Genomic DNA, 24,661 nt, shown 5'->3' with positions numbered 1-24,661 from the left:
TCATAGATGATCAATAATACAAAACTAATGCAAACTCACCAGTTAGTGTAACATGTACATCTTTGAGATAAGCAGAGGTGTGAAAAATAAGTACTCTCATTGAAAAGCCTCCTCTGTTTTGGTTATTTGGACAAAAGTACATATACAGCATTTGATTGTCATTCCACTAATAAGCATGGATAAATGTTATAAAATAACATTGAAGAAATCAAATTTTTTATTCCGGGTGGAATTGAAGAGCCTGCTCTGCCTCAGGGGACCACTTCCTGAATGAGCGTGTGGCTGTAGGTAGTTCCCTCACTCTTGGTTTGTAGTGAGGCTGAAGCAGAACCAGGTTATGATCTGCTTTCCCAAGCGCAGGCAGCGGGGTGGCGCTGTATGCGTATTTAGCGTTTGCATACAGTAGATCGGTAGTCCTGTTTCCCCGGGTGTTACAATCCACATACTGGGAGAAGGCAGGTAATGTTTTGTCCAACGTCACATGGTTAAAGTCTCCAGCGATTAGCACAAGTGCCTCAGGGTGCTGCTTTTGTAACTTAGCAACTGCGGAATAGATGATGTCACTCGCTGTCTCCACGTTCGCCTGAGGGGGGATGTAAACAATAACAACAATCACGTGTCCAAACTCTCTGGGCAAGTAATAGGGATGCAGACTTACGGCCAACAGTTCAATGTCCCTGCAGCAATTGGAGATTTTAACGTTTACATTTCCTGAGTTGCACCACTTTGTATTGACATAGAGAGCGAGTCCTCCTCCTTTCTTCCTGCAGGTACTTGCGTCTCTGTCCGCTCTAACTGTGCTAAACCCGGGTAGCTCCACGTTAGCATCTGGGATGGTGGGTGTTAGCCATGTTTCACTAAAACACAGCAAGCTGCATTCTCTGTAGGTTCTGACATTTTTCACCAGCGCAGCCAGTTCGTCGATCTTATTTGGTAGTGAGTTCATATTTCCCAGGATCACAGAAGGCACCGACGGTTTATAACAGCATTTTCTCTCAAGTTGTCTCACTTTTATCTTATCTTTTATCTTTGTGCCGGCTCAGCTGCCCCGATATCGTCTTCTTACCTCGTCAGGTAAATAAGGAACCACACCGGCATGAGCATTTCTTCTCAGTGCTTTAAGCTGACTACTTGAATAGGCGAGTCTCGGAGTGTAAAAATCCATGTCAAGTAGTAAAAATAGTAAAAAGTGTCCAGGGAGCGATTCCACATAAAAGAAAGTGGTAGAAGTGATCAGTGAAATAGAGAAAAACAAAATAGATAAAAAGGTAAAACGATAAATTTATACACGGAGCTACTGGAAAGGCTGCCACTTGGATGCGGCGCCGGAAATGATAATATATTATATTATATTATATTATATTATATTATATTATATTATATCTATACTAATAAAAGGCAAAGCCCTCACTCACTCACTCACTCACTCACTCACTCACTCACTCATCACTAATTCTCCAACTTCCCGTGTAGGTAGAAGGCTGAAATTTGGCAGGCTCATTCCTTACAGCTTACTTACAAAAGTTGGGCAGGTTTCATTTCGAAATTCTACGCCTAATGGTCATAACTGGAAGGTATTTTTCTCCATTAACTGTAATGGAGTTGAGCTGGAAGGGCGGAGTTTCGTGTGACATCATCACGCCTCCCACGTAATCGCGTGAACTGATTGTCAACGCAGTGCGTAGAAAACCAGGAAGACCTGCAAAAAGCGCTTAAGAAAACATGCATTATATAATTGAGAACGCAGCGAAAAACAATAAGAAGCGAGCGAGTGACATATACTACCATATTCATGAGTGTTGCTGCCTCGAAAGAAAGCAAGGTGTAAACCTAAACTTTAAACTAAGTTCATAGACAGGCTACGCTGGCGTTTCACATGCCCACAGGTAATGCGGGATACAAGTTTAATGAGAGGACGAGGATATAAACGAGAGTTTTGATCACTTTATAACTAAGTTAAAATTGTAGGTGAAGGGGTGTGCTTATGCAAATTCCGAGACTGTGTTTGTGGGGATTGACAGTTAAGGCGGTGGGGAGTCACGCCATCATCTCCCTCCCATTCATCTAATTTCGGTCTGAGCTGAGCTCCGCAGCTAATGCCGTCTTCCGAAGCAACTTTGTCAGACTGCCACCAAATACTCACAGAAAAATCCACAAGTTAATACACACGCTGTCTCTAAAGAGTTTCTCCACACTGAATCCTCCAGACACTACTTACAAAAGGTCACATTGACAATCGTGTTACGTTATTTTTAAAATCTGTCCTTTTCTTAGCACAAGCACAGCTGAGAAGCTTCGATGCATGTGCTCCATAATGCGTTAAAAAATAATGCATTTAATCACACTTTGCATTACAAGCAAAGGGGAGCTTTTGTCAATGCATGATTTCCTGGTACTGTACACCGATTACATTGATCAGCGCATCCCGATTCATTTTATCCTCGCACCACCTTAGTTTGAGAAGAAGTCTGAAAAAATATGAGGTTAACACAGAAAAACATCACCAATTCAAGCTTTATGAATAATCGATTCGCCATCAATAATTGTTTTGGTAAAGCCATCCTCCTTCCATTTTATAATTTTTCCGCCAATAGCCATGATTAAATGAACGGTAAATAAAGTAAGAGCAAAGCGAGGGTGACTTATTTAGGCAGGCATATATATGACAGCAACACTCATGACAATGTCAATCATGTTACGTTATTATTAAAATGTTTCCTTTTCTTTTTCATTACTTCTTTAACACACTACTTCTCCGCTGCGAGACGCGGGGATTTTGCTATACAGTGGTGTGAAAAACTATTTGCCCCCTTCCAGATTTCTTATTCTTTTGCATGTTTGTCACACAAAATGTTTCTGATCATCAAACACATTTAACCATTAGTCAAATATAACACAAGTAAACACAAATGCAGTTTTTAAATGATGGTTTTTATTATTTAGGGAGAAAAAAAATCCAAACCTACATGGCCCTGTGTGAAAAAGTAATTGCCCCCTTGTTAAAAAATAACCTAACTGTGGTGTATCACACCTGAGTTCAATTTCCGTAGCCACCCCCAGGCCTCATTACTGCCACACCTGTTTCAATCAAGAAATCACTTAAATAGGAGCTGTCTGACACAGAGAAGTAGACCAAAAGCACCTCAAAAGCTAGACATCATGCCAAGATCCAAAGAAATTCAGGAACAAATGAGAACAGAAGTAATTGAGATCTATCAGTCTGGTAAAGGTTATAAAGCCATTTCTAAAGCTTTGGGACTCCAGTGAACCACAGTGAGAGCCATTATCCACAAATGGCAAAAACATGGAACAGTGGTGAACCTTCCCAGGAGTGGCTGGCCGATCAAAATTACCCCAAGAGCGCAGAGACGACTCATCCGAGAGGTCAGAAAAGACCCCAGGACAACATCTAAAGAACTGCAGGCCTCACTTGCCTCAATTAAGGTCAGTGTTCACGACTCCACCATAAGAAAGAGACTGGGCAAAAACGGCCTGCATGGCAGATTTCCAAGACGCAAACCACTGTTAAGCAAAAGAACATTAGGACTCGTCTCAATTTTGCTAAGAAACATCTCAATGATTGCCAAGACTTTGGGGAAAATACCTTGTGGATTGATGAGACAAAAGTTGAACTTTTTGGAAGGCAAATGTCCCTTACATCTGGCGTAAAAGGAACACAGCATTTCAGAAAAAGAACATCATACCAACAGTAAAATATGGTTGTGGTAGTGTGATGGTCTGGGGTTGTTTTGCTGCTTCAGGAACTGGAAGGCTTGCTGTGATAGATGGAACCATGAATTCTACTGTCTACCAAAAAATCCTGAAGGAGAATGTCCGGCCATCTGTTCATCAACTCAAGCAGAAGCGATCTTGGGTGCTGCAACAGGAAAATGACCCAAAACACACCAGCAAATCCACCTCTGAATGGCTGAAGAAAAACAAAATGAAGACTTTGGAGTGGCCTAGTCAAAGTCCTGACCTGAATCCAATTGAGATGCTATGGCATGACCTTAAAAAGGCGGTTCACGCTAGAAAACCCTCAAATAAAGCTGAATTACAACAATTCTGCAAAGATGAGTGGGCCAAAATTCCTCCAGAGCGCTGTAAAAGACTCATTGCAAGTTATCGCAAACGCTTGATTGCAGTTATTGCTGCTAAGGGTGGCCCAACCAGTTATTAGGTTCAGGGGGCAATTACTTTTTCACACAGGGCCATGTAGGTTTGGATTTTTTCTCCCTAAATAATAAAACCATCATTTAAAAACTGCATTTTGTGTTTACTTGTGTTATATTTGACTAATGGTTAAATGTGTTTGATGATCAGAAACATTTTGTGTGACAAACATGCAAAAGAATAAGAAATCAGGAAGGGGGCAAATAGTTTTTCACACCACTGTATATATAATATATGAATGACCTCCAAAGAGCGCTGAGACTTTTGATATCATGAACGTGTCTGCAAAAGCTGTGGTCTCCTGCCCAGCAAAGTCGAGCAGCCAGCGCAGCATAGCTGTGCCGGCCTTTGAGACACTGACTGCGCTTCTGCTTTAAGTCAAAGTGATCACTTTTAATTTTTTTCATCCTCCCCCTGCTCTATAGCCCAGACAAGTGCAAACACGGGACCCCTTTTCTACACCACGGCAAAATAATATTAAGGCGATTCACAGTTTCTTTTGCACGTATACGATTATGAGGTCCTCACCTCGGATTATGAAAACACGCACACGAGTGGAGGACTGACAGTGCCATCACAGCCGATTAATGGCGGGACGTCTCACCAGTCTACACAAGGCGATCATAACGTCAGCGAACACATCTCTCTATACTATATAAAAGAAAAGGCAACTTTCCTTTCTTTACACCTTTTTCCTTTCATCCCAAACCAAAGCCTTTCTCTTAACACTGCAGAGGACACAAAACTAATTTTCTTTAAATGCCGGTAAGGCACATTACCACAGGCACAAATTTGAACGTTCACATAGAAAATATAATTTCTATACCACAGCCGTCGTGTAGCGTCTTTCAAAAGGGATCAACTACCGAGAGATGATCCATATACATTTTAGCTGCTGTTAGTTACTTACCTGTTGTGTTACACAGTCTTTAAAATGTAGTTTACCTGAAACCACTCCAGTAGTGCTCAATGTACCTGTACTTCTTAAAACGTTAATGTTTTACTGTTTAATAACTTATAGACTATATTTTATTATTTTTCCCTTGCACTCAGTGACCAAAGCTATACACCTAGATAGGTATATATATATATATATATATATATATGTGTGTGTATATATATATATATATATATATATATATATGTGTGTATATGTAGATATGAAGATATGTATGTGTATATATATGTATGTATGTATGTGTGTGTGTGTGTGTGTGTGTGTGTGTGTGTGTGTGTGTGTGTGTTTGTGTGTGTGTATATATATATATGACAGCAGCAATCCAAGCTGTGAGAAAACACTAAAAAGGAGGCATGTCAGACGTTGTGGTACATTTTCTGATGCAGCTAGACGAAAAAAACTTTGTGACGCTGCCGCCAAATACACAAAACAATTACTTTGACAATCATGTTACATTATTTTTAAAATGTTTCCTTTTCTTTTCATAACTTCTTTAACACATGACATCGCAAGCGCTGGTATTTTGCTATATATATATATATATATCACAGCGACACTCATAACAGTGACAAAACAATTACATTGACAATCATGTTACGTTATTTTCAAAATGTTTCCTTTTCTTTCTCTTTCCTTCTTTAACACACTACTTCTCCGCTGCCAAGCGCGGGTATACTGTATATATATATATATATATAGATATAGATATAGAGATAGAGATAGATATGAAAACAACATATATATATAGATAGATAGAGATATATATATAGATAGATATGAAAACAACATATATATATAGATAGATATGAGAACAACACTCATATCAATGACAAAACAATTACATTAACAATCAAGTTACGTTGTTTTTCAAATTTTTCCTTTTCTTTTTCGTACCTTCTTTAACACACTACTTCTCCGCTGCGAAGCGCGGGTATTCTGCTAGTTATATTATATTACCCGATAACAATGTTGTAGGAGAGGTTGGAACATGTAGTACACACAAGAAAGCCCTCAAACATCACACTGCTGAAAAAGATCTTATGAAAAAGTGGTCAGACTTTATCCAGATTGATGTAGAAGAGTATACAGTTCCCTGTAAGAAGTTAGTTTTGCCAAACAAGGCAACACCAGTTATTACAGCTAGCAGTGCATTTACACTACGCAATTACACTTGTGGCTTTTTTTGTTCAAAGAAACAGTTGTTTTAGGAAATGAAGAGTGAAATGCCAGAAATAAGGATGTATTTCTAAGAAATAGCATTTTTTACTTGCATAAGTATTGATATCCCCCCATCCTTTTGAATAGGCCTTTGTTAAAAGCAGAGTTATGAGAATGTTCTCTTTACAATAAGAGCATAAGATAGGTGATCATATGATAAGATTTCAGTATGCACTAGTTCTCAGAATGAAGACATAATCATTTTCTGTTTTTAACTTGTGATTCTTTCTTCACTCTCGATCTGAACACATGCTATCAGCATACTTAGTAAGAGCAAATATTCTGTGATTATATTCATGGATTCCCCCTATCTATCTTCATCCATCCATCCATCCATTTTCTAAACACATTTCAATTGTGACCGCTTGAACCAATACTGGGAGAATCTCATTATACACACATCCATACCCACTGGACCAATTTTTATTCACTATTTAACTTAAAATGCATGATTTAGGAGGAAACCCCACACGGGAACCAATAGGTGGGCCATGGACAAACTGCAGAGACAAGATTTTCATCCATTCAGGCTATCATTATTTAGTTCCTGTGTTTGGCCCATCTGTAAATAAAGCCTGTGTCAAGAATCCCAGTGAAGATTCACAGTCATTTTCAAGACATAGTATAGTTCTTGAGAATTTTTGCAGCTGACAAATATTTGAACGCAATCACAGTATTTCCAGGTAAAGCATAAAGACCTTCATTGCCTCTTAAGGGAACTAAAGAAACTGAGGCTTGTGCAATTTTCTAGAACAGTAAGCAACTTCTGGAAATTGGGTAAAATGTAGGAAAAGGGACATGCACCATGAGTTTTGAGCCAAGAATTGTTAACTTCACTTTCAGCAGAATATGGCCATTTACTTTACAGCCCCTTTCATATCAATAACCTGGAATCATTGCATCAGCAGATGAGTGAGAAGCAGAGTGAAATTAAGGTGCTTGGCACTTGTCCCTTGGAAAAGAAACTCTTGCAGCTTTCCAAAAATATAAAAATGCAGCAAGCACATATTCTTGCATCCTTACTGCTTCTTATTTGACTGCACCACCTTTCAGTTTCCTATCTATACTTTTGTTTACACCTTAAACATGTATTTGTAATTAGGGTGCATTGTGCAAAAAATAAATATTTATCTAGATAACTGAAATAATAGAACAAGCACAAAAATTTAATCGATGTTGCTCCCCAGCCTGTTTTCCTTTACTCAAAAACATCTGTGATATTGGTGGTACCTGACAATTAAAAAAAAAAAAAAGCTTCAGAGCCACATTCCCATATAATTGTTATATATACTGCCAGGTCCTTTTTAAGTGTGTGAACTAGTTAATCCAGTTAATGATAAGAGTTTTTGACCTATAAATTTCCAGGGTCCTGTAAGAGGAAGAGGGTGTTAGACTTGGAACTCGGGCATATACAGTATAGATTTAACAATTTAATGGTGTCCTCAATGATAGTTACACACCTACTGTAATCAGTAATGGATTATTGTCTAACTAGCTAAAAGATTCATATATTTTTTTTGGATTTTATTGAATATAATTCTGATACAACTGAATCAGTCTTCAAAACTGAATAGAGACAGCAGTCCCCTTCTACATTTTACAGTGCACCTGAGGCAGTTGAAGGTGAATGCATTATGTGGGACACAACAAAAATGAATAATGTCTGATCATGTTGGAGAATATTATCTTGACATTTCTATTAAATATTAGTTATATATTTCCATGATTGTTAATAGTCTGAAATGATTAAACAGGCATATTACGAAGTGTGAAAATTAATTTGTGAGTTGCATCCCAAGTTGGTTTTTTACATCTACTTGAGTAGAATAGTGTGCAAAATTGTGTGTAAAAAAAAAAACAAAACAAAAAAAAAAACCTGTGAAAATATTTAAAATACTAATTTCTAAGAATAAAAATGTACCTATCAGAGCAATGAACAGTTAAAACCTAAATGAAATACATGTTTGGTTTGTCTTTAAAACTGCTTTCATTCTCTTAGTTACACTCTTGTACAGTTTTATAATAAGCTGGTAACTTGGAGAACTTGACACTATTCTACTGCATGCAGTATATTTTGACAGTCCTATGTCCTTCCTTTCTCCAGGTAATCCCAGACAACCTTGTTGATTTTGAGTTCAGGGCTCTGTGGAGGCCATCCTTCCTGTTACATAACTCTTTTTTTTTTTGCTAAAGATATTTTTTAATGACTTTAACTGTGTGTTTGGCATTATTGACCTGCAACAAAATAAAGATGGATCTGATCAGAGCCTCCCTGATGGTATTGTGTGATGAATGAAAATTTGCTTGAGTGTTCAGCGTTGAGGGTTACATTAATTCTTACCAGATCACCAAATCATTTTGCAGAAATGCAATCTTAAATCTGCAGGAAACCTCTGCTCTGCTTCACTGTTGGCTGCAGACATTCATCCATGTAGTATTCTATTGGTCTATGTGCCAAGAATTTTAAATGTTGAATTGTCAGTCCAGAGTGCTTGGTGCCATTGTTCTACACTCAGTCTTTGTTTTTGTGTATAGTTGAGTCTTTTGGCTTTGTTTCCGCTTTATAGGAATGGCTTTTTGGCAGAAACTATTTCATAAAGACCATTTCTGTCAATGCCTCTGTCGACTGTAGAGGGATGTACTTGGTTCTGTGAGTTCAGAACTGATAGCAGCTGTGGACTTAATACAGTTTCAAAGACGTATATTGATGTTTCTTCTTTTGCATTTTGTGTCTAATGTCAACTACCATATTTCTGGTCCTTGATTTTGCCCATTTTCTTGTGCTTCTACAGAAGAGCTTGGACAGCACATCTTGAACCCAGTCTGCCATGAAACTTTTGCCTATATAGGATGACCACCTCTTGTCTTGTTGCCATGTTACCAATTTGCTTCATTCAACTCATTATGTCACTAATTATTAGCACTTGTTTGTTAACCTTTGTTTAATACTGGACTGTACACCTACAAAGAAAAGTGATCTATTACCTAAAATCTCTTTCTTTAATGCAATACAGTATTTTTCTGTAACATATACTCTTTTAAAAAGGAATGTTTTGAAATCTGATGTTTGCTGTCTTCTAACAATACATTAATGCAGAAAACAAATAAACAAAATTTTTATAGTATTTAAAAAAAAATCTGACACGTAAGACTTCTCAACTTACTGCTAATTTTTTTTTCTTAATTCAGAACATTCTCGGAGAAACTTAATGTTTATGTTTCTGTGGCAGGTTAGTCTGAACGATTCCCACAACCAAATGGTTGTGCACTGGGCTGGAGAGAAGAGTAATGTGATAGTGGCTCTAGCCAGAGACAGCACAGATACCCAAGGGGCCGAAGCAAGTGAGGTAAGTACTGTGCATTTTGATAAAAGTATAGGCCAAGTATGTTTACAAATCTCATACTATAACGCACACACCTCTTGCCACCAGTGTGTGTGATTCCGTAAAATGGCCATTTCTCTTAAGATTTAATGGTCTGTTTTTCCTTTTCTCCTTTGCTTATGCTGAACTTTGCATCAGTTATACTTATTTTCTCTCAAACAGGTTCTGGAAGAAGAGAAGCTTGAGCAAAAGTATTCTTAGGTTTTACTCTTTTCTCTTTTTCTCTGCTTTTTCCTTTTAATAGTCTAGTCACCACTTTAAGCACTTTCTTTTCTGATGTGTTTCAGGAAATTCATTACAGGTGGTTTCAGTAGTCTTTGTTCTTCATTTCGCCTTATAAAGACCTACAGTACTCCTCTTAAAAAGACCAGGAACTTTAAGTTCATTGGTCTCATACAGATACACTTGTAATGGGCCATCTGGCACTTCTGGAATGTGCTATTCTAGTTTAGAAAGAGAGTGCTAATTCTGTTCATGCAGGTCATATTCAGGTGGCCTTTTCTTGCATTATTAATGCAGTACCTGAAGCGTATACAGTACAATTTGTGTTATCTAGCTTCACCTAGTTTAACACTAGAATTCCTGAAGCCTACTTTATCCCAGCCCACCTTATATCCCTTCACATCTCTACAATCAGCATGTTTTGTAAATGTGTCGATCAGCACAAGCAGCAAACAGCCTGCTGTCCGCCGAGGCTCCTTATCTGCATGGATGTGCCTGGAGTTGTATAGGGTAAATAATACAGTATATAGTTATTTGGAATACATGCATTTCATGTGTGTTCAGTATCTACAATGATTTGGGTAAGTGCAGGATGAAAGGAAATGCTGAACACATACCTAAAGCAGAAACTTTTTCTTTGTTATACTAATAATGGCAAGAAGTGTATAATGTGTGAAGACTTTAGTCCAAATATCAAATAAACATGTGCACTTTTATTCAAGAATATAACCAAAGGGAAAAAAAGCATTCGATTTACATGTGGCTGCCAATGACTTAAAAACTCAAGCTCAAATATCAGTCGACAGGGATTTTACATGTATTCTTGAATGGTGCAGAGGTAAGAACTGCTGCCTTATAACCTGAAGGTCCCGGGTTCGAGATCAGCCACTGTGTTTTGAGTAGTGAGCTGCTATTATCATCATTATTATTTCTACAATATAATAAAAACATACATTTGATTTAAGTCTGTAACACCCAGTGTATATTTTGGCTACTTGTAAAAGTTAGCACTTGTTTTTTATTAGGTTTGTTCTCTAAGTGATGTTCACATGGTACAACAAACTTGCCTTACCTCTCTGAGTTGGTGGCATTTATCTCCACTTTTTTCACAAGAGCAGTGCTGTGGCTGATGCCTGCTCAGAAATGGTTGTTGTACCGGCAATCAAAGATAAAATGTCATGTAACCGCTATCAGACTGGACAAAGGCAGGACTGTAGCAACAGACAGCTTCTTCACAGCGCTTTCTCCGGCTAATAGACTGCAGTAACGCAATGCAACTCTACTTGGCACCATGAGTAAAATGGGACTTCCATTTGCAGCTAAAGTCACTTCAGTATGTGAGCAATTCATCACGCTAGTGTTAAGGTCTGACAATGCCGTGCTGACTGTGTATGCCCCCAGTAAAAAGAAACCTTTGATTTTTCGATCTTGCCTGTACACTATGCCACTTGAACATGAGTTGTTATTTGAACATTTTTTTTTTTCAATCTTGCCTGTATGCCGCAATTTGGTGCATGATACTGAAAATGCAGACAAAGCAGAGTACAGGCACACTATGCCATTTGAACATTTTGTTTTTCGATCTTGCCTGACACTGCCAAGGTAAGTAAATCTATCGACAAGGTTGACACTCTCTCTGAAGACAGACACACTGCTGATGGCTGTGCCCAAGAGGTCATTAAAGGCCTGGATCTTGGTTTTTATCCAGGATACTCACAAGCCCAGACACTCGGACTCCTCACTCAGTCTCTCGAGTGCCCCAATCAGAGCCTCCATTGACTCCCCGGAGATCACAGCATCATCAGCAAAGTCAAGATCCGTGAATCTTTCTTCAACAGATGACCCACAGCCGCTGGATCCCATGACCTTGCCCAACACCCAGTCCATACAAGCACTGAACAGAGTAGCAAGAACACACCCCTGACGAACCCCAGAATCAACTGGGAAAAACACAGAGGTTCTCCCTTCACTCTGCACACCACTCACAGTAACAGTGTATAGGCTGGCCACGATGTTGGTAGACATCAAAATGTTGCTTCTTGAGAAAAGAGGGCAAAAGGGTTATAACCAGGATAAAAAAGAAAGACCACAGAGGCAGAGTTTCAAAGAAAAACCCATATCTGACATTGTCAAATAAAAAGAAAAGGCTAAAATGGACAAAAGAACACAGACATTGGACAGAAGATGGCTGAAAAAGCATATTATGATCAGCATCCTAGAGCAATCTTTTCTTTGTTGCAGATGACATGGGTATTTGCAGTATTTAAGACTCTGTACTTCTCCTCTACTGCAGTTCTGCATCTGGGCCTTCCTCTTTTTTCTGTTCTGGTTAGATACAGATTAGAAGAAGGCAGAGACCTTTGTATAAAATTTTGATTCATGTCAATCAGTGCGCAAGGCAGGAAACAAACCCTGTGCAGGGTGCCAGCCCACAACAGGGCACACACACACCCACACACCAAGGACAATTTAGAATCGCCAATGCACCTAACCTGCATGTCTTTGGACTGTTGGAGGAAACCCACGCAGACACGAGGAGAACATGCAGAGTCCACGCAGGGAGGATCTGGGAAGCGAACCTGGATCTCCTTACTGCGAGGCAGTAGCACTACCACTGCTCCACCATGCCGCCCTCTCTAACAACCAGTTAACATTTAATTAACAAACACTTTTTGGGCCACGTTCCACTGTAAAACGTTGTGATAAAAGAGATTTGTGCCGTTGTTTGTTTTTAAATTAAATTATTAATTTGGGGAGCATAGGCTCCAAATCAGCACAGATCCCTTTGAAAATGGGAATGCACCACTCCGAAGTTGATTTAGGTGCTTGGCTGATTGCACGTTCACATGCAGGCGCAGGCGGGTCACTCGGGTGCTTCGTTCAAAACTCAGAGTCAGTTATTGCAGCACCTGCACCCAGATACAATATAAAAAGGAGCTTACTCTTTGAATTGGGATGAATAAAAATGAAAAATCAGATGAAAGTATTGGAGGTTAAAATCAAAGGAAATAGCAGAATTGGGTGAGAAGAAGAGGGAGCTGAGGGTTCCTTCTGTTGAGTGATCTGGGAGCAGGAGTGACCAAATACTCCAGGAGTGCCATCTTGTAAGGCTGACGAGTGGCAGCAGGAGATGAGGGAGCAAAGCTTGCATCTCGTGAATGGAGAAGGACTGGCGGTTTGGACCTGAGCATAATATGAGGGTTGACTGTGCCTGTCGGGAGGACATCTCCTCTACCTGTAAGACCCTTGTTGGGTAAGAAGAGGAGAAATTGGCTGTAAGAAAATTATATTGTGGCTCTTGTTTGTTTTTGATGGATGGACAGATTCCGGCCATTGATTTTTAATCCTGTTTTTATGAATCTATTGATTCTTATTTATTGACTTTTAACCTCTGCACATCACCTGATTTTATGAATTATTTATTATGAATAGCACTGCCCTGATTTTTGTACCCCTGGTGTTTTGAATGTCTGTTTGACTTTTTCTTTAACACTAGAATCCTTGGGCCACCTTAAATTCCCTGGCACCTCCTCATCAGTGTCTTTGTTTTGAAAATATGTCAATCAGCACAAGGAGCTAGCAGCCTGCTATCGCATCCCCCACCAAGGCAGCCGAAGAGCTGAAGACTCTTTCTCGCAGTTAGGTGTCTGAAATTGTATAAGGTCAATAATATATCATTATTTAGAATACATACATTTCACTGTGGAGTGAATTATTTAATTTTCATTATGGAGTCTCTCCTGTGCCTTGCGTATCTTGATAACATGAATTGAGCATTTGTCACTTTGAGCTTGACAGCATGACTGAATTTGATATTGTTGTTTTCTGATTTTGCAAGACACTCGTTTGCTTTCATCCAATCAGCTTTAAAAAAAGCCTCTGATATCAGAAGACAGGATGTACATGGGAAAAACACAATTTCATTTGTAGAAATATATTATCATTCACAAAAACACAGGCAAACAGGCAAACAAAAAATCCTATATTTGAAATTATTGAGGAAGCCAGTTTTTTAAACAGTTGTTAAACATGTGAAGTCATGTTCCTTTAATCATTAATTACTCCTTTTTGATATCAGAGCAACAAAAACATGATATCAGATTGGCCCTGGGCACATGCCTTATTTTAGAGATGCCTGATGTTTATATGTTCTGCATGATTTTTAATATAATTGGAAAAAAATGTTTTGGAGTATGGTTTGGGGACAGATGAAACATGCCCAATCAGCAGGATTGCCATTTGAGCAGGCCTTGTCCATTGTTTCACCCTGTAATAAAAGAGATTCCAAAGCAGATTTTTATCAAACCATCTACCACAATGAAAATCTGCGTAGGTTTTGTCATACCTAAAGTACTTTTTTGATGTAGGATGAAGCGACCCATGTTTTGGATTTCAGTGATTAGCACCATAGTATATCGGTACTTTTTATTATCAGGCCATGTAAGAGAATGTTGTATGTTTTTATGTACCTTGTATGTCAGTGGTACTGCAGCAAATATTTGTGATAACGTCACCTGTGGAACATTTATGCATATGGTACACAGCAATACCATCATCAAAATACTGAAGTAAGTTGCAAAATATGAACAATAATTAAGGACCTAAGTAAACCAGTAATTGCTGATTTGCTGCTAGATTTGACAAGAGGACTTGTATGCTTATTGACTAAATGATGTGAACTAGGGGCTTCAGGAAGGTCATGTGCCCAAATTTACAGTTATCAACATTGATCATATACTACAGTATAGCTGCTTCTAACTTGGAACTCTGAACTATATAAAGCACAGCAAGGAAGTGCATTTATAAAACTTCTGCAATCTCTACGGCAGGGTTGGGCAAACGTTTTTGGTGGTGGGCCAGGTTGTGAGTGACTCCTATAGTGGGCCTATAAAATTTTGGGTGTGCCTAAGGGCTGGTTTATACTTCATGCTCAGAACGCGTACGCGCCCGCATCATGGCTGCCACGCGTTCCCAGCGTCCTCAGAAATTTGCGCGGCGTGTGCGCGAGTTGCACTACCAGCAAAAAGTCGGGGGGCGCAGTGTGCTAAAAGTTGGAACGTGACGTCAGTGTCTCTGTTTACTATCTACATGTGACAGAAAGCCTCTATGCAGATCCTACGGGATGAATGCTTCGATGTGGTGAAGCAAAATGCCGACATACAGATGCATTTGTGGTGCTTTTATATTCAAGCGTCGCATATTCCCGATCGTAATGACACAATACATTTTAAAAGTCTCACATACCATCTTTTGTGCTGTCTTTTTTCTTGCTATTATTTTTGCAACTTAACAGCAGCAACATAATGTATAGCGCTGTATTTGAGCCACTGAGAAAAAAATAAAGGACACGGTGAAAACGTGTATTTTGTGATTAAAGTGGAAATTTCGGCTTTAATCTCGAAATGTCCACTTTAACCTCGTAGTTTACTTTATCATTAATGCAGACCATCGTAAACTTCATCCCAGTCTTTAATCGCTACAAGCTTCTTGGACCTGACAGCAGCGGTAAACAGCAAAACATCACCACACAGAACAAATTAAATGTATGATATTCCAGCTCCCTGCACATTTAGAATCTTTAGATTTGTACTTGATACCACTTTCATGATGAAATGTATTAAAGTGTGTATGTTACATTTTACATATAATTTTGTTTAAATAATGAATACTGTTAATAATTACACACATGTGGGGGAATAATTACACACATGGGGGTGTCGCAGTGGTAGAGCGATAGCACTGCTGTCTCTCAGGGAGTTATGTTGCTGGTATTTCCTGCTTATATTCCACACTGTGCTCCGGTTTCCTTCCAAAGATATGCAGATTTGGGGATTTGGTGCCGCTAAAATGATGCTAGTGTATGCGAGTGCTTGTTTTCACCTTGTGATGAGCTGAGGCCTCATCCAGGGATTATTTCTCACTCGTGCCCAGTGCTTGCTGGAATGGACACATCCCTGGATTGATGGATTTAATCAATAAACATAATTTTCAGAGATATTGTGGTAATGTGTCTTCAAAATTTAATGAGTGTTCTAGGCAATTCACAACACAGAGAAGCCGAACATGTTCTCACCGTGATAATATCTCGCACTGCCACCTGGTGGATTCCTCCAGATTTACGTAAAGTACGTGCGCAAGTATGAACAGTACAACGCTTGCGTAGCAGGAGCGTCCGCTGCAACATGCGTTGCGTCTCGTGAAGTATAACTCCGGCCTAATAACACAGGCGATCTAGCATGTGTTAATGACAAATACTTGTTTCAAGAAATAGTTCAATTATAAAACATTTTATCAAAAGTTATTGTGAGCAACGTCAACACCAACAAGAGATATATTTTATTTTCATTATTGCACTGGAGATCAATTGCTTCCCATTACAAGACTTCTGGAACATCGTCCACATTAACAGCAAAAGAAGATGAAAAAAGTTTCACAGTCTAACTCAGTGTCCTGAAACAGAGATTTTAATTCATTATAATGGATGGCAATCAAAGGTGTGTATCTGGCAAAGTCCATATTTCTGTCTCATCACTATTCCTTAAAATTGGAAAGATGAACACGTTTTGCCTGTTGCAGCTGAATCAGATTATTTTAAAGTCTGAAGAATAGACTAAAATTAAACAAATTAACAGCTCTGTAAACAACAACAATATTTATTTATGAGCTACTGTGTGTATGACAATGTGCTATAAAGTGCTTTACATAATAAAGAATAGAAAAATAAAAGACACAATAAGAAAACAAAATAAGTCAACATTAATTAACATAGAATAAGTAAGGTCCAATGGCCAGAGGGGACAGAAAAAACAAAAAAAAACTCCAGACGGCTGGAGAAAAAAATAAAATCCGTAGGGATTCCAGACCATGAGACTGCCCAGTCCCCTCTGGGCATTCTACCTAACATAAATGAAACAGTCCTCTTTGGATTTAGGGTTCTCATGGAAGGACTTGATGATGATGGTCACGTAGACTTCTGCCTTTTAATCCATCCATCATTGTTGGAGCATCATGAAGCTTTGAGTAGGTGGAGGTGGCGCAGGCCACCACCACAAAGAATCCGGAAAAAGAAATAGAAAAGAGAGTAGGGGTCAGTACGGATTTTAGAGCCACCATTAATAGTTATTATGAAGAATTAAACATACAGAGTATCAGGATTAAGTTAAATTAAAGTTATAAAAAGTCCATGTTAAAGTAATATGTTTTCAGCAGTGTTTTAAAGTGCTCTACTGTATTAGCCTTGCGAATTCCTATTGGCAGGCTATTTCAGATTTTAGGTGCATAGCAGCAGAAGGCCGCCTGACCACTTCTTTTAAGCTTTGTTCTTGGAATTCTAAGGAGACCCTCATTTGAGGATCTAAGGTTACGATTTGGAATATAAGGTGTCAGACCTTCCGATATATAAAATGGGGAGAGATTATTTAAGGCTTTATAAACCATAAGCAGAATTTTAAAGTCAATCCTGAATGACACAGGTAACCAGTGTAGTGACATTAAAACTGGAGAAATGTGTTCAGAGTTTCTTTTCCTAGTTAGGATTCTAGCAGCTGCATTCTGCACTAGTTGCAAACGATTTATGTCTTTTTTGGGTAGTCCTGAGAGGAGTGCATTACAGTAATCTAGTCGACTAAAAACAAATGCGTGAACTAATTTCTCAGCATCTTTCAAGGATATAAGAGGTCTAACTTTTGCTATGTTTCTTAGGTAAAAAAATGCTGTACCAGTAAAATAGGTTGTACCTATGACTCTGCAATAAACATTTGAAAAACACACAATACCTGAAGGCATGGTTGGGATGCCACTGCTGTTAAGTGGATTTTATCCCTCATGTCGCTAACACACAGGCTGAAATACAGGAATAATTCAAGTTGATCCACAACTGAAAAACCTTTTTCCACCCAACCTACCGCTTTCACATTTGTAAGTGGCACTCTTTATATTGATTTCTTCAAAGACCAAGAGTCACACCCATAGTTGTGCCTTCGGGTGTGTTGTTGCCACTTTAACACAAAGGAAAGCAAGCTTTAGAAAACTTAAAAACCCTCTGTAAATGATCGCAAAATCATTCCGCACGTAGGGAACGTAACAACGTATAATACCGGAAGTGTGAAGAAACAGTGAGGACTAATGCTATCTCTGAAACGGTGACCTTTTAGATTTGTTGCACCCCTTGGTAAGCGGAGCGAGGTATGCAATTAATTGTATGTTCTTTCATTTTCAAACCAAGGGCTGCTACACCCTCTATGTGGCAGCACTGCAGCTGTTCCCATTTGTGTCGTAAATGCTTGGTTAATTTAATTACATTCATCAGTTGCAGAGCATAGAAACTTATTACGCTTATTACACCAGCCAACTGTAGTGTTGTCTTTTTAAGAAGATCTCAGTGGTCTTATAGATTTTTAAGATTAGCTAATGAGGTGGATGCTGTCTATGATCCACCCCCCGTTCTACAGTATTGGCATACATAGCATCCACTGCTAGCTCCTTAAAGATCGAGTCTTCCTCTGAAGAGGCAGTTGTGCTTCCAGCAAAAAGAATGGATCCCAACCCTTGCTAATACTTTAATATACTGTGCAATTGACTCATGGATCAGCCCAAGCTTTTAAAGCATCTTTACTTAGATTTTCTTCCAATTTGAGAGCAAGTTGCATGACTTTTCTAAAACCTCCCACCCAACAATAGAAAAACTAAGCACCCCAAATTTCAAAATTGCTTTGACTAATCCTTGTGGTGGTGGGTGCAGCAATGTGCTAGCAGTGCATCCTCCCAATTTGAGTAATTCGATTAAAATTTGCTAACATTAAAGAAAATGATCTGACCTGTTTATTTTATAATTTTTATTAATATTATGCTAACATGTATGCGCTGCACTAAGATCAGGCTTTATGCAAACAAAGGACAGAGCAGAAGCTAATAACAGGCCCCATGAACAGCACCATTAGCATATAGGGTGGACATACAACTGAAGAAGGGGCAGTGTCCTGGACAGGAGAAACAATGTGATCACTTTTAGCATGTACACTGAGATGTGAAATGGAAAAGAAAAAGTTACGAATAGCTCAAGTAAGATGAAAAGGTCAGTTGTTAGCACAGAACAAACCTCAGATGGCGGCACCAGGCATTGTGGCTGTGAGTGTGTTACTTCAGTTGAAGTGAATGTAGTGTCCTCTGATGCAACACAAGCCAGAAATGAGTGATGGTGTAAGTATAACTTAAAGGGTCCCTCAGGAACTACTCTATTGTAATATACATTCATATCTCTGAATTTTCCATCCAAAATTACTTACATTTACTTGCACGGTTGCTTACTTTGAACAGGGTTGCCCCAACCCCCTTTTTGTCCAAAATTGTTTATATATTGTGATATGTGGCCACAACTACTACCTGGCCAGGATGCCAGCTGGATGGAAAGACCAGGGGACAGAGTATCGGCTAGACACATTCTTCCCCACAATGCTAGAGTGCAGCTCTCCTGGGTGGCTGTGGCACCATGGATTCCTGCAGGGCACGCTGGGAGTTGGAATTTGATGCAGCCCTGTTGGGTTCTGTGGGGGACACCGGGAGAGCTGTAGAGCCCTACAGCGGGCTTTCACCACACCTGGGGGTGATTCCAGGTCTGATTAATGAGCCATCTGGAACACTCCCAGGGTCAGCTTGAAAGGAGCTGCCTCGCTCCATTCGGTGAGCCAGAGTCAGAAAGAAGGATAAAGCTTGTGGGGAGGAGTGTAGGTGGAACGACTGACAAAAGGAAAGAAAGAAAAGGACTGTTGTAGTCTATTTTGGTGCTGTATTATGCTGTGGTCTGGGGAGTGAGGAAAAGCTCTTCCCAGCTCAAAATAAAGAGTGTTGCGTGTTGCACATGTGTCTCTGCCTGTTTGTGTTGGGGTTGGGATGGCAGTACACGCCCTGGGTTTCCACAATATATATTACCCTCCATGGCTACAAAGGGGGACAACCATACAACTGCTGAAAAACATGAAAAGATAAACTTGAATGAACAATGTAAACAAATGAAAATGGAAAACTTTTAATAATGAGATACTATATACTCAGATTACTCGTTATTCCTTCTACTGTAGTTACCCATTCCAATTGAAAAAAATACACTTCCCTGTGAATTTTTTTTTTTTTTTCCAATGAACATCAACAAAATCAAGTGATTAGGAAAAGCAGGACTGACCAAATGCAATAATGTTTTATTTATGGCCAATTGTAAAGTATATAGCATATTCAAGAGTAAACAGCTACAGTGACCTAATAATATTATTACTTATTATTTGGCTGATACTTGAATCCAAGGTGACTGACAGCATTTGAGATGCAGTTGGTTTCCAGTTGGAGAACAGGCAGGTGAAGTAACTTACTTACTCTTGGTCACACATTGTCAGTAGTAGGATTTCAACCCACAACCTTAGGTTTTTGAAGTCTTAGGTCAAAAGCCTTAACCGCTACACCCTTCTGCCTGCCAATAATAACCCTTGGTTTAAAAAAAAGAATAAAATATATATATATATATATATATATATATATATATATATATATATATATATATATATGTATATATATATTCACAGGAAAGTACTTTATTACATAGTACATCTGAAACATCAGATTAAGCAACAACACTTTAACTGAGACCAATTCTCTTACAAAATTAAATAAATCTGATACAGTAACAAAAAATAAGCTTTGGTCGTCACAAGATGAAGAGAAGCTTGTGTGTCAGATGTTTCATGTTTTACATACCACAAAACAATGGAAAAAAAAATAAAAACAACAGAGTTTGTGGCTGAAATTGCCGTATATGATAACTGTTCATATAGAACTGGCTCCATAAGGGGTGAATATGTCTGTGCTGAAAAATCGGCACTCGGTTGGTAAAGTAAACATACCCAGTGATTTTTTTTTTTCCTTTCCATTGTTTAAATAAACATGGTCTGGCAACTCTGGTTGGTAAATCTGACCTACTCCATGTCTAGAAGTTGTGTAATATGGTGCTGGCATAAGGTGAAGTTCATCAAGTTTTCAAGATATAACTTTGTTTATGTTTATAGGTATGTATGTAATTTTTAATGAAAATGTAACAGCTCTATAACAATAATTGTTACATGATTTACAGTGTGAAAATAATTCTGTTTTTCTGTTCTTGGCAGCTGCTGAATGTGGTTTTTCAGTATTCTAATTGTAAATCAATCTTAACAGCTCTATAAAACAAATTACTGTTTACTTTTCTTTCTGACATTAATTCTGTTTAGCTGGAAATGTTGCAAAAAATAGCAAACTTTGAATGTGTTTTATGATGTTCTGATTATGAATTTTAACTTATTTTTATATAGAAGAAGCATCTAAAGGGTGTTTATGGTGTTTTCATTTTTTCTATTATACATATCTATTGAAACTATAATTAAAATATGTTCATTTTGTTAGGGCTTTATTTTGATAATCTGTGCATATGTTCATTGATTAAAGGTTTACATATCATATGACTATGGAGCAACTTTTGAAAGAATAACACACAAGTTTACTCAGAATATTACTGCCAAGGCACAGATGATAGCCCAGGTCTACCACACACCTGCTGACAACAAACGAGTAAGTATAAATTATATTTACAGTATCATGTTAATACATGTGAAATTTAAAAAGTATTACAAAGATCAAGTAAGTACAGATATAAGAAAATGGAAGCATCCAATGGCCTTCAGAGACTTGGTCATTTTTGTTTGCCACAAGGCTAAAGCCCATTATAGGCAATTTCAATAGTGGAAAAAATGAATTATAGTCTGTCTCAAACAGCAGTTGCCTGCAAATTTAACCATTTTAAAAATGATCTGCTTTCCAAGTTTTGTGCCTTAAGAGTTCTTTTGTCATTTGTATTTTTAGTATATCTTTACTGATACTGTCAACTCGTTGCTGTGGGTGTCCGTTGACTTTTGTAAGACAGTCATTTGCTTTGCTGCTGCCTTTAAACCTACTGATCTGCTTCTGCACAGCCATGATCCCAATTTGATTCTTGGTTATGATGGATCCCACGTTAATAAGCAGGTAAGATTTTACAACTTGCCGCAGTGTGAGGTTGTATTTGAATATATGTTTATGTAAAGTCTGGTAAATGGAAAAAATAACTTAAAAGATTATTTTGTAATGGAAAATTAAAACAAGAACATAACCTGGTACATTTAGAGAAATTTTTAATTTTTTTTTAATTGAGATATCACAGATGCTGGTATTTAAGGAAATCTGAATCACTAACAAAACAGACTGTTAGAAGTTATCTGAACTGTAAATATATTGTATATAGTAATGAAAGTGCAGTTACCTAACCAATACAGTATTGTAAAAATTAGAGTTCTTCATTATTTAAGATTAATTTGTACTTAGCTAGTAATTGGAAGCCTCCTAAAAAGAAATCATCTATATTTTAGTGGTCAAAGGTCTTCATTTTTAGCTTTAATTTGAAACAAACTTTACAGATACAAATTGTTTTCTTTGCTTCTTCACCTGAACACACACAGAACTTCAGACTTCTTCTTTTGGCTGCTCCATACAGGTAAAATTCTGTTACAACGAATATCTTTACAACGAACTTTTCTTCACAACGAAGTATTTTTATGGTCCCAACAGCTTCCCCATATGACGCGAGTCTATACAGTAGATACAGTATCTCGTTACTACGAAGTACATTCAGCAGATACTTTCATTACAACAAAGTGCTCAAAAGACCTTGAATGAATCATCCACAGAGCAGTCAGTTCTGTGGTTGCCGCTCAGTTGTGCACAATGATCCCCAAACAGAAACACTAATTTTTTTTCTTTCTTCGAACTTTCCTCGTACGTTTTTTTTTTTTTGCCTTTTTTGTTTCCTGCGGTTTTCAGTGATACCTTTTTGCTTCTTGCTCGTCAACATTTGAAAAAAATCCATTGGAATTTAACTCATTGTCACCCTCCTATAGAAATGGCAGACACGAAAAAACGATAACAGTTCATATTAGAAAAAAAAACACTACATTTTTGCAGCTCTCGATTGTGGGAAAAAGAAAAAAGACGTTGCCAGTGAATTCGGAATTTTGCCATTGACGCTGTCAACTTTCTTGAAAGACCGAGCAAAAAAAAGAAGAAAAATCACAGGTTGCAAACGTATGTGAACTGCTGCATTTGAAGACGTCGAAAAGCAGTTTTTATGTGGTTCAGTGATGCTCGTTCAAGAAACATTCCTATTAATGCGGCACTCATTCAAGAAAATGATTTGTAAACTCTCTTGGGACCTCTCCTAACTAGACAGCACGCTGAAGAGCTTCCGGAGTCCGATCTCCACATCTATGGAAGACTGTTTATCTGTTGCCGGGGCAACAGCAAGCTCAAAGCTATGCTCTGTCTTTCCGCCAAAGCAAACGGAAATGGGTTGATGCAAGGAACATTGTAAATGCAGGTAACAGGATTACTTGATCACTGATCTGGCCACGTATATAGCATGTGTATAGCAGAGTAGCTATATAGTATGTGTATAGCAGAGTAGCAGATCCCGTTACAATAAATAAGTGTGCCATTCCTGTTTCAAGCTGAATAAAGCTGGTTTTGCTAAAGTACTGAGACTAAGCCTTATGTTTTGGGATGCAAGACAGGGACTTAGAGCACGACCCCGATCTTTTAGGATTCACTTCTGTGGCGCCACACTGCACCACTGTAAGCCTACTATTGCCCTGTCCCAGCAATGGACAAACAATTTTCCACTGAAGCTGCACTCAAGCTTCAGGACGCACTTCAGTGTGTCGTTCCTGTTGGGTGGGGAGTGGAGGGGAATCCAAAAGTGTTCAAAAACCTCACAATATAAAGAAGAAAAGGATGATTCAGCTTCTGATTGATAACTGTGTTGCACACAACATGCTTCCACATTTAGATAATTTTTTGCGTTGAATTCCTCCCTCCCAATTGCACAGCAGTGCTTCAGCCATTGGATTTGGGCATCATTCGCACCCTGAAAGTGTATTATGGTAAGGAAATGCTGAGAAAAATTCTCATCAGCATAGCTTGTAGGCAGGAGGAGATTACAATGAACACAAAATAAGCTATTGAAATGATTGCAAACGCCTGGAGGCAAGTTAAAGAAAGCACTATAGTAACAAATACAGAATCTCATTACAACAAAATTTTCGTTATAACAAAATATTTTTTCGGTCCCTGGTAGTTCGTTGTAACGGAATTTTACCTGTATTTGAATTGAAAAGGAAGAGACATTATATTCAAGGCCTGTACAAAATGAGAAAAGGTGATGGGTGCTTAAGTTAAAGACGACAGTTTGTGCCACTTCATTATTAGTTAGTTAAAATGAGATTTCTTCCACAAAATATTAGTAGCCGGTTAAACAAAGAGGAATATTTTAGAATTCTCATGTATTACAGTATATTTTAATAACCAATTATGCAGTCTCAAGTTAACACGGGATGCTGGCATAGACATAAGAATTAATGAGTAAATGTGTTATTCACAAAATGAATAATAAAATTTGTATTTTCTTACTTGTTTTAGCTGTGGAAGTCTGATGATTTTGGGAGAACCTGGGTGATGATTCATGAGCATGTTAAATCTTATTTTTGGTAAGAATCTTGTTTCTTTTAAGCCAATAACTTTGGTCTTTACAAAAAGTGTGTTAAAATGTGTTAGAAACCTGTAACTGGATGCTTCATTCATCTACAGTTAAGTTTTCCACAGT

General features: G+C 38.3%; 1 protein-coding gene across 2 annotated transcripts in view; it reads left to right on the top strand.

Moving 5' to 3' along the window:
• The window catches only part of sorl1 (sortilin-related receptor, L(DLR class) A repeats containing), a 263,409-nt gene that overhangs the window by 49,139 nt on the left and 189,609 nt on the right, over positions 1-24,661 (top strand). For both annotated transcript variants that reach the window (XM_039763937.1, XM_039763936.1), the window contains exons 2-5: positions 9,580-9,696; positions 21,421-21,543; positions 21,835-21,996; positions 24,478-24,545. In XM_039763937.1, coding sequence (XP_039619871.1) covers positions 9,580-9,696; positions 21,421-21,543; positions 21,835-21,996; positions 24,478-24,545 — 470 coding nt within the window. The remainder of the gene's footprint in view (positions 1-9,579; positions 9,697-21,420; positions 21,544-21,834; positions 21,997-24,477; positions 24,546-24,661) is intronic.

Source organism: Polypterus senegalus, chromosome 9 (assembly GCF_016835505.1).
Source record: "Polypterus senegalus isolate Bchr_013 chromosome 9, ASM1683550v1, whole genome shotgun sequence".
Lineage (NCBI taxonomy): Eukaryota > Metazoa > Chordata > Cladistia > Polypteriformes > Polypteridae > Polypterus > Polypterus senegalus.
The sequence above is the reverse complement of the archived record's forward strand: the minus strand, read 5'-3'. Positions and strand labels throughout refer to the sequence as shown.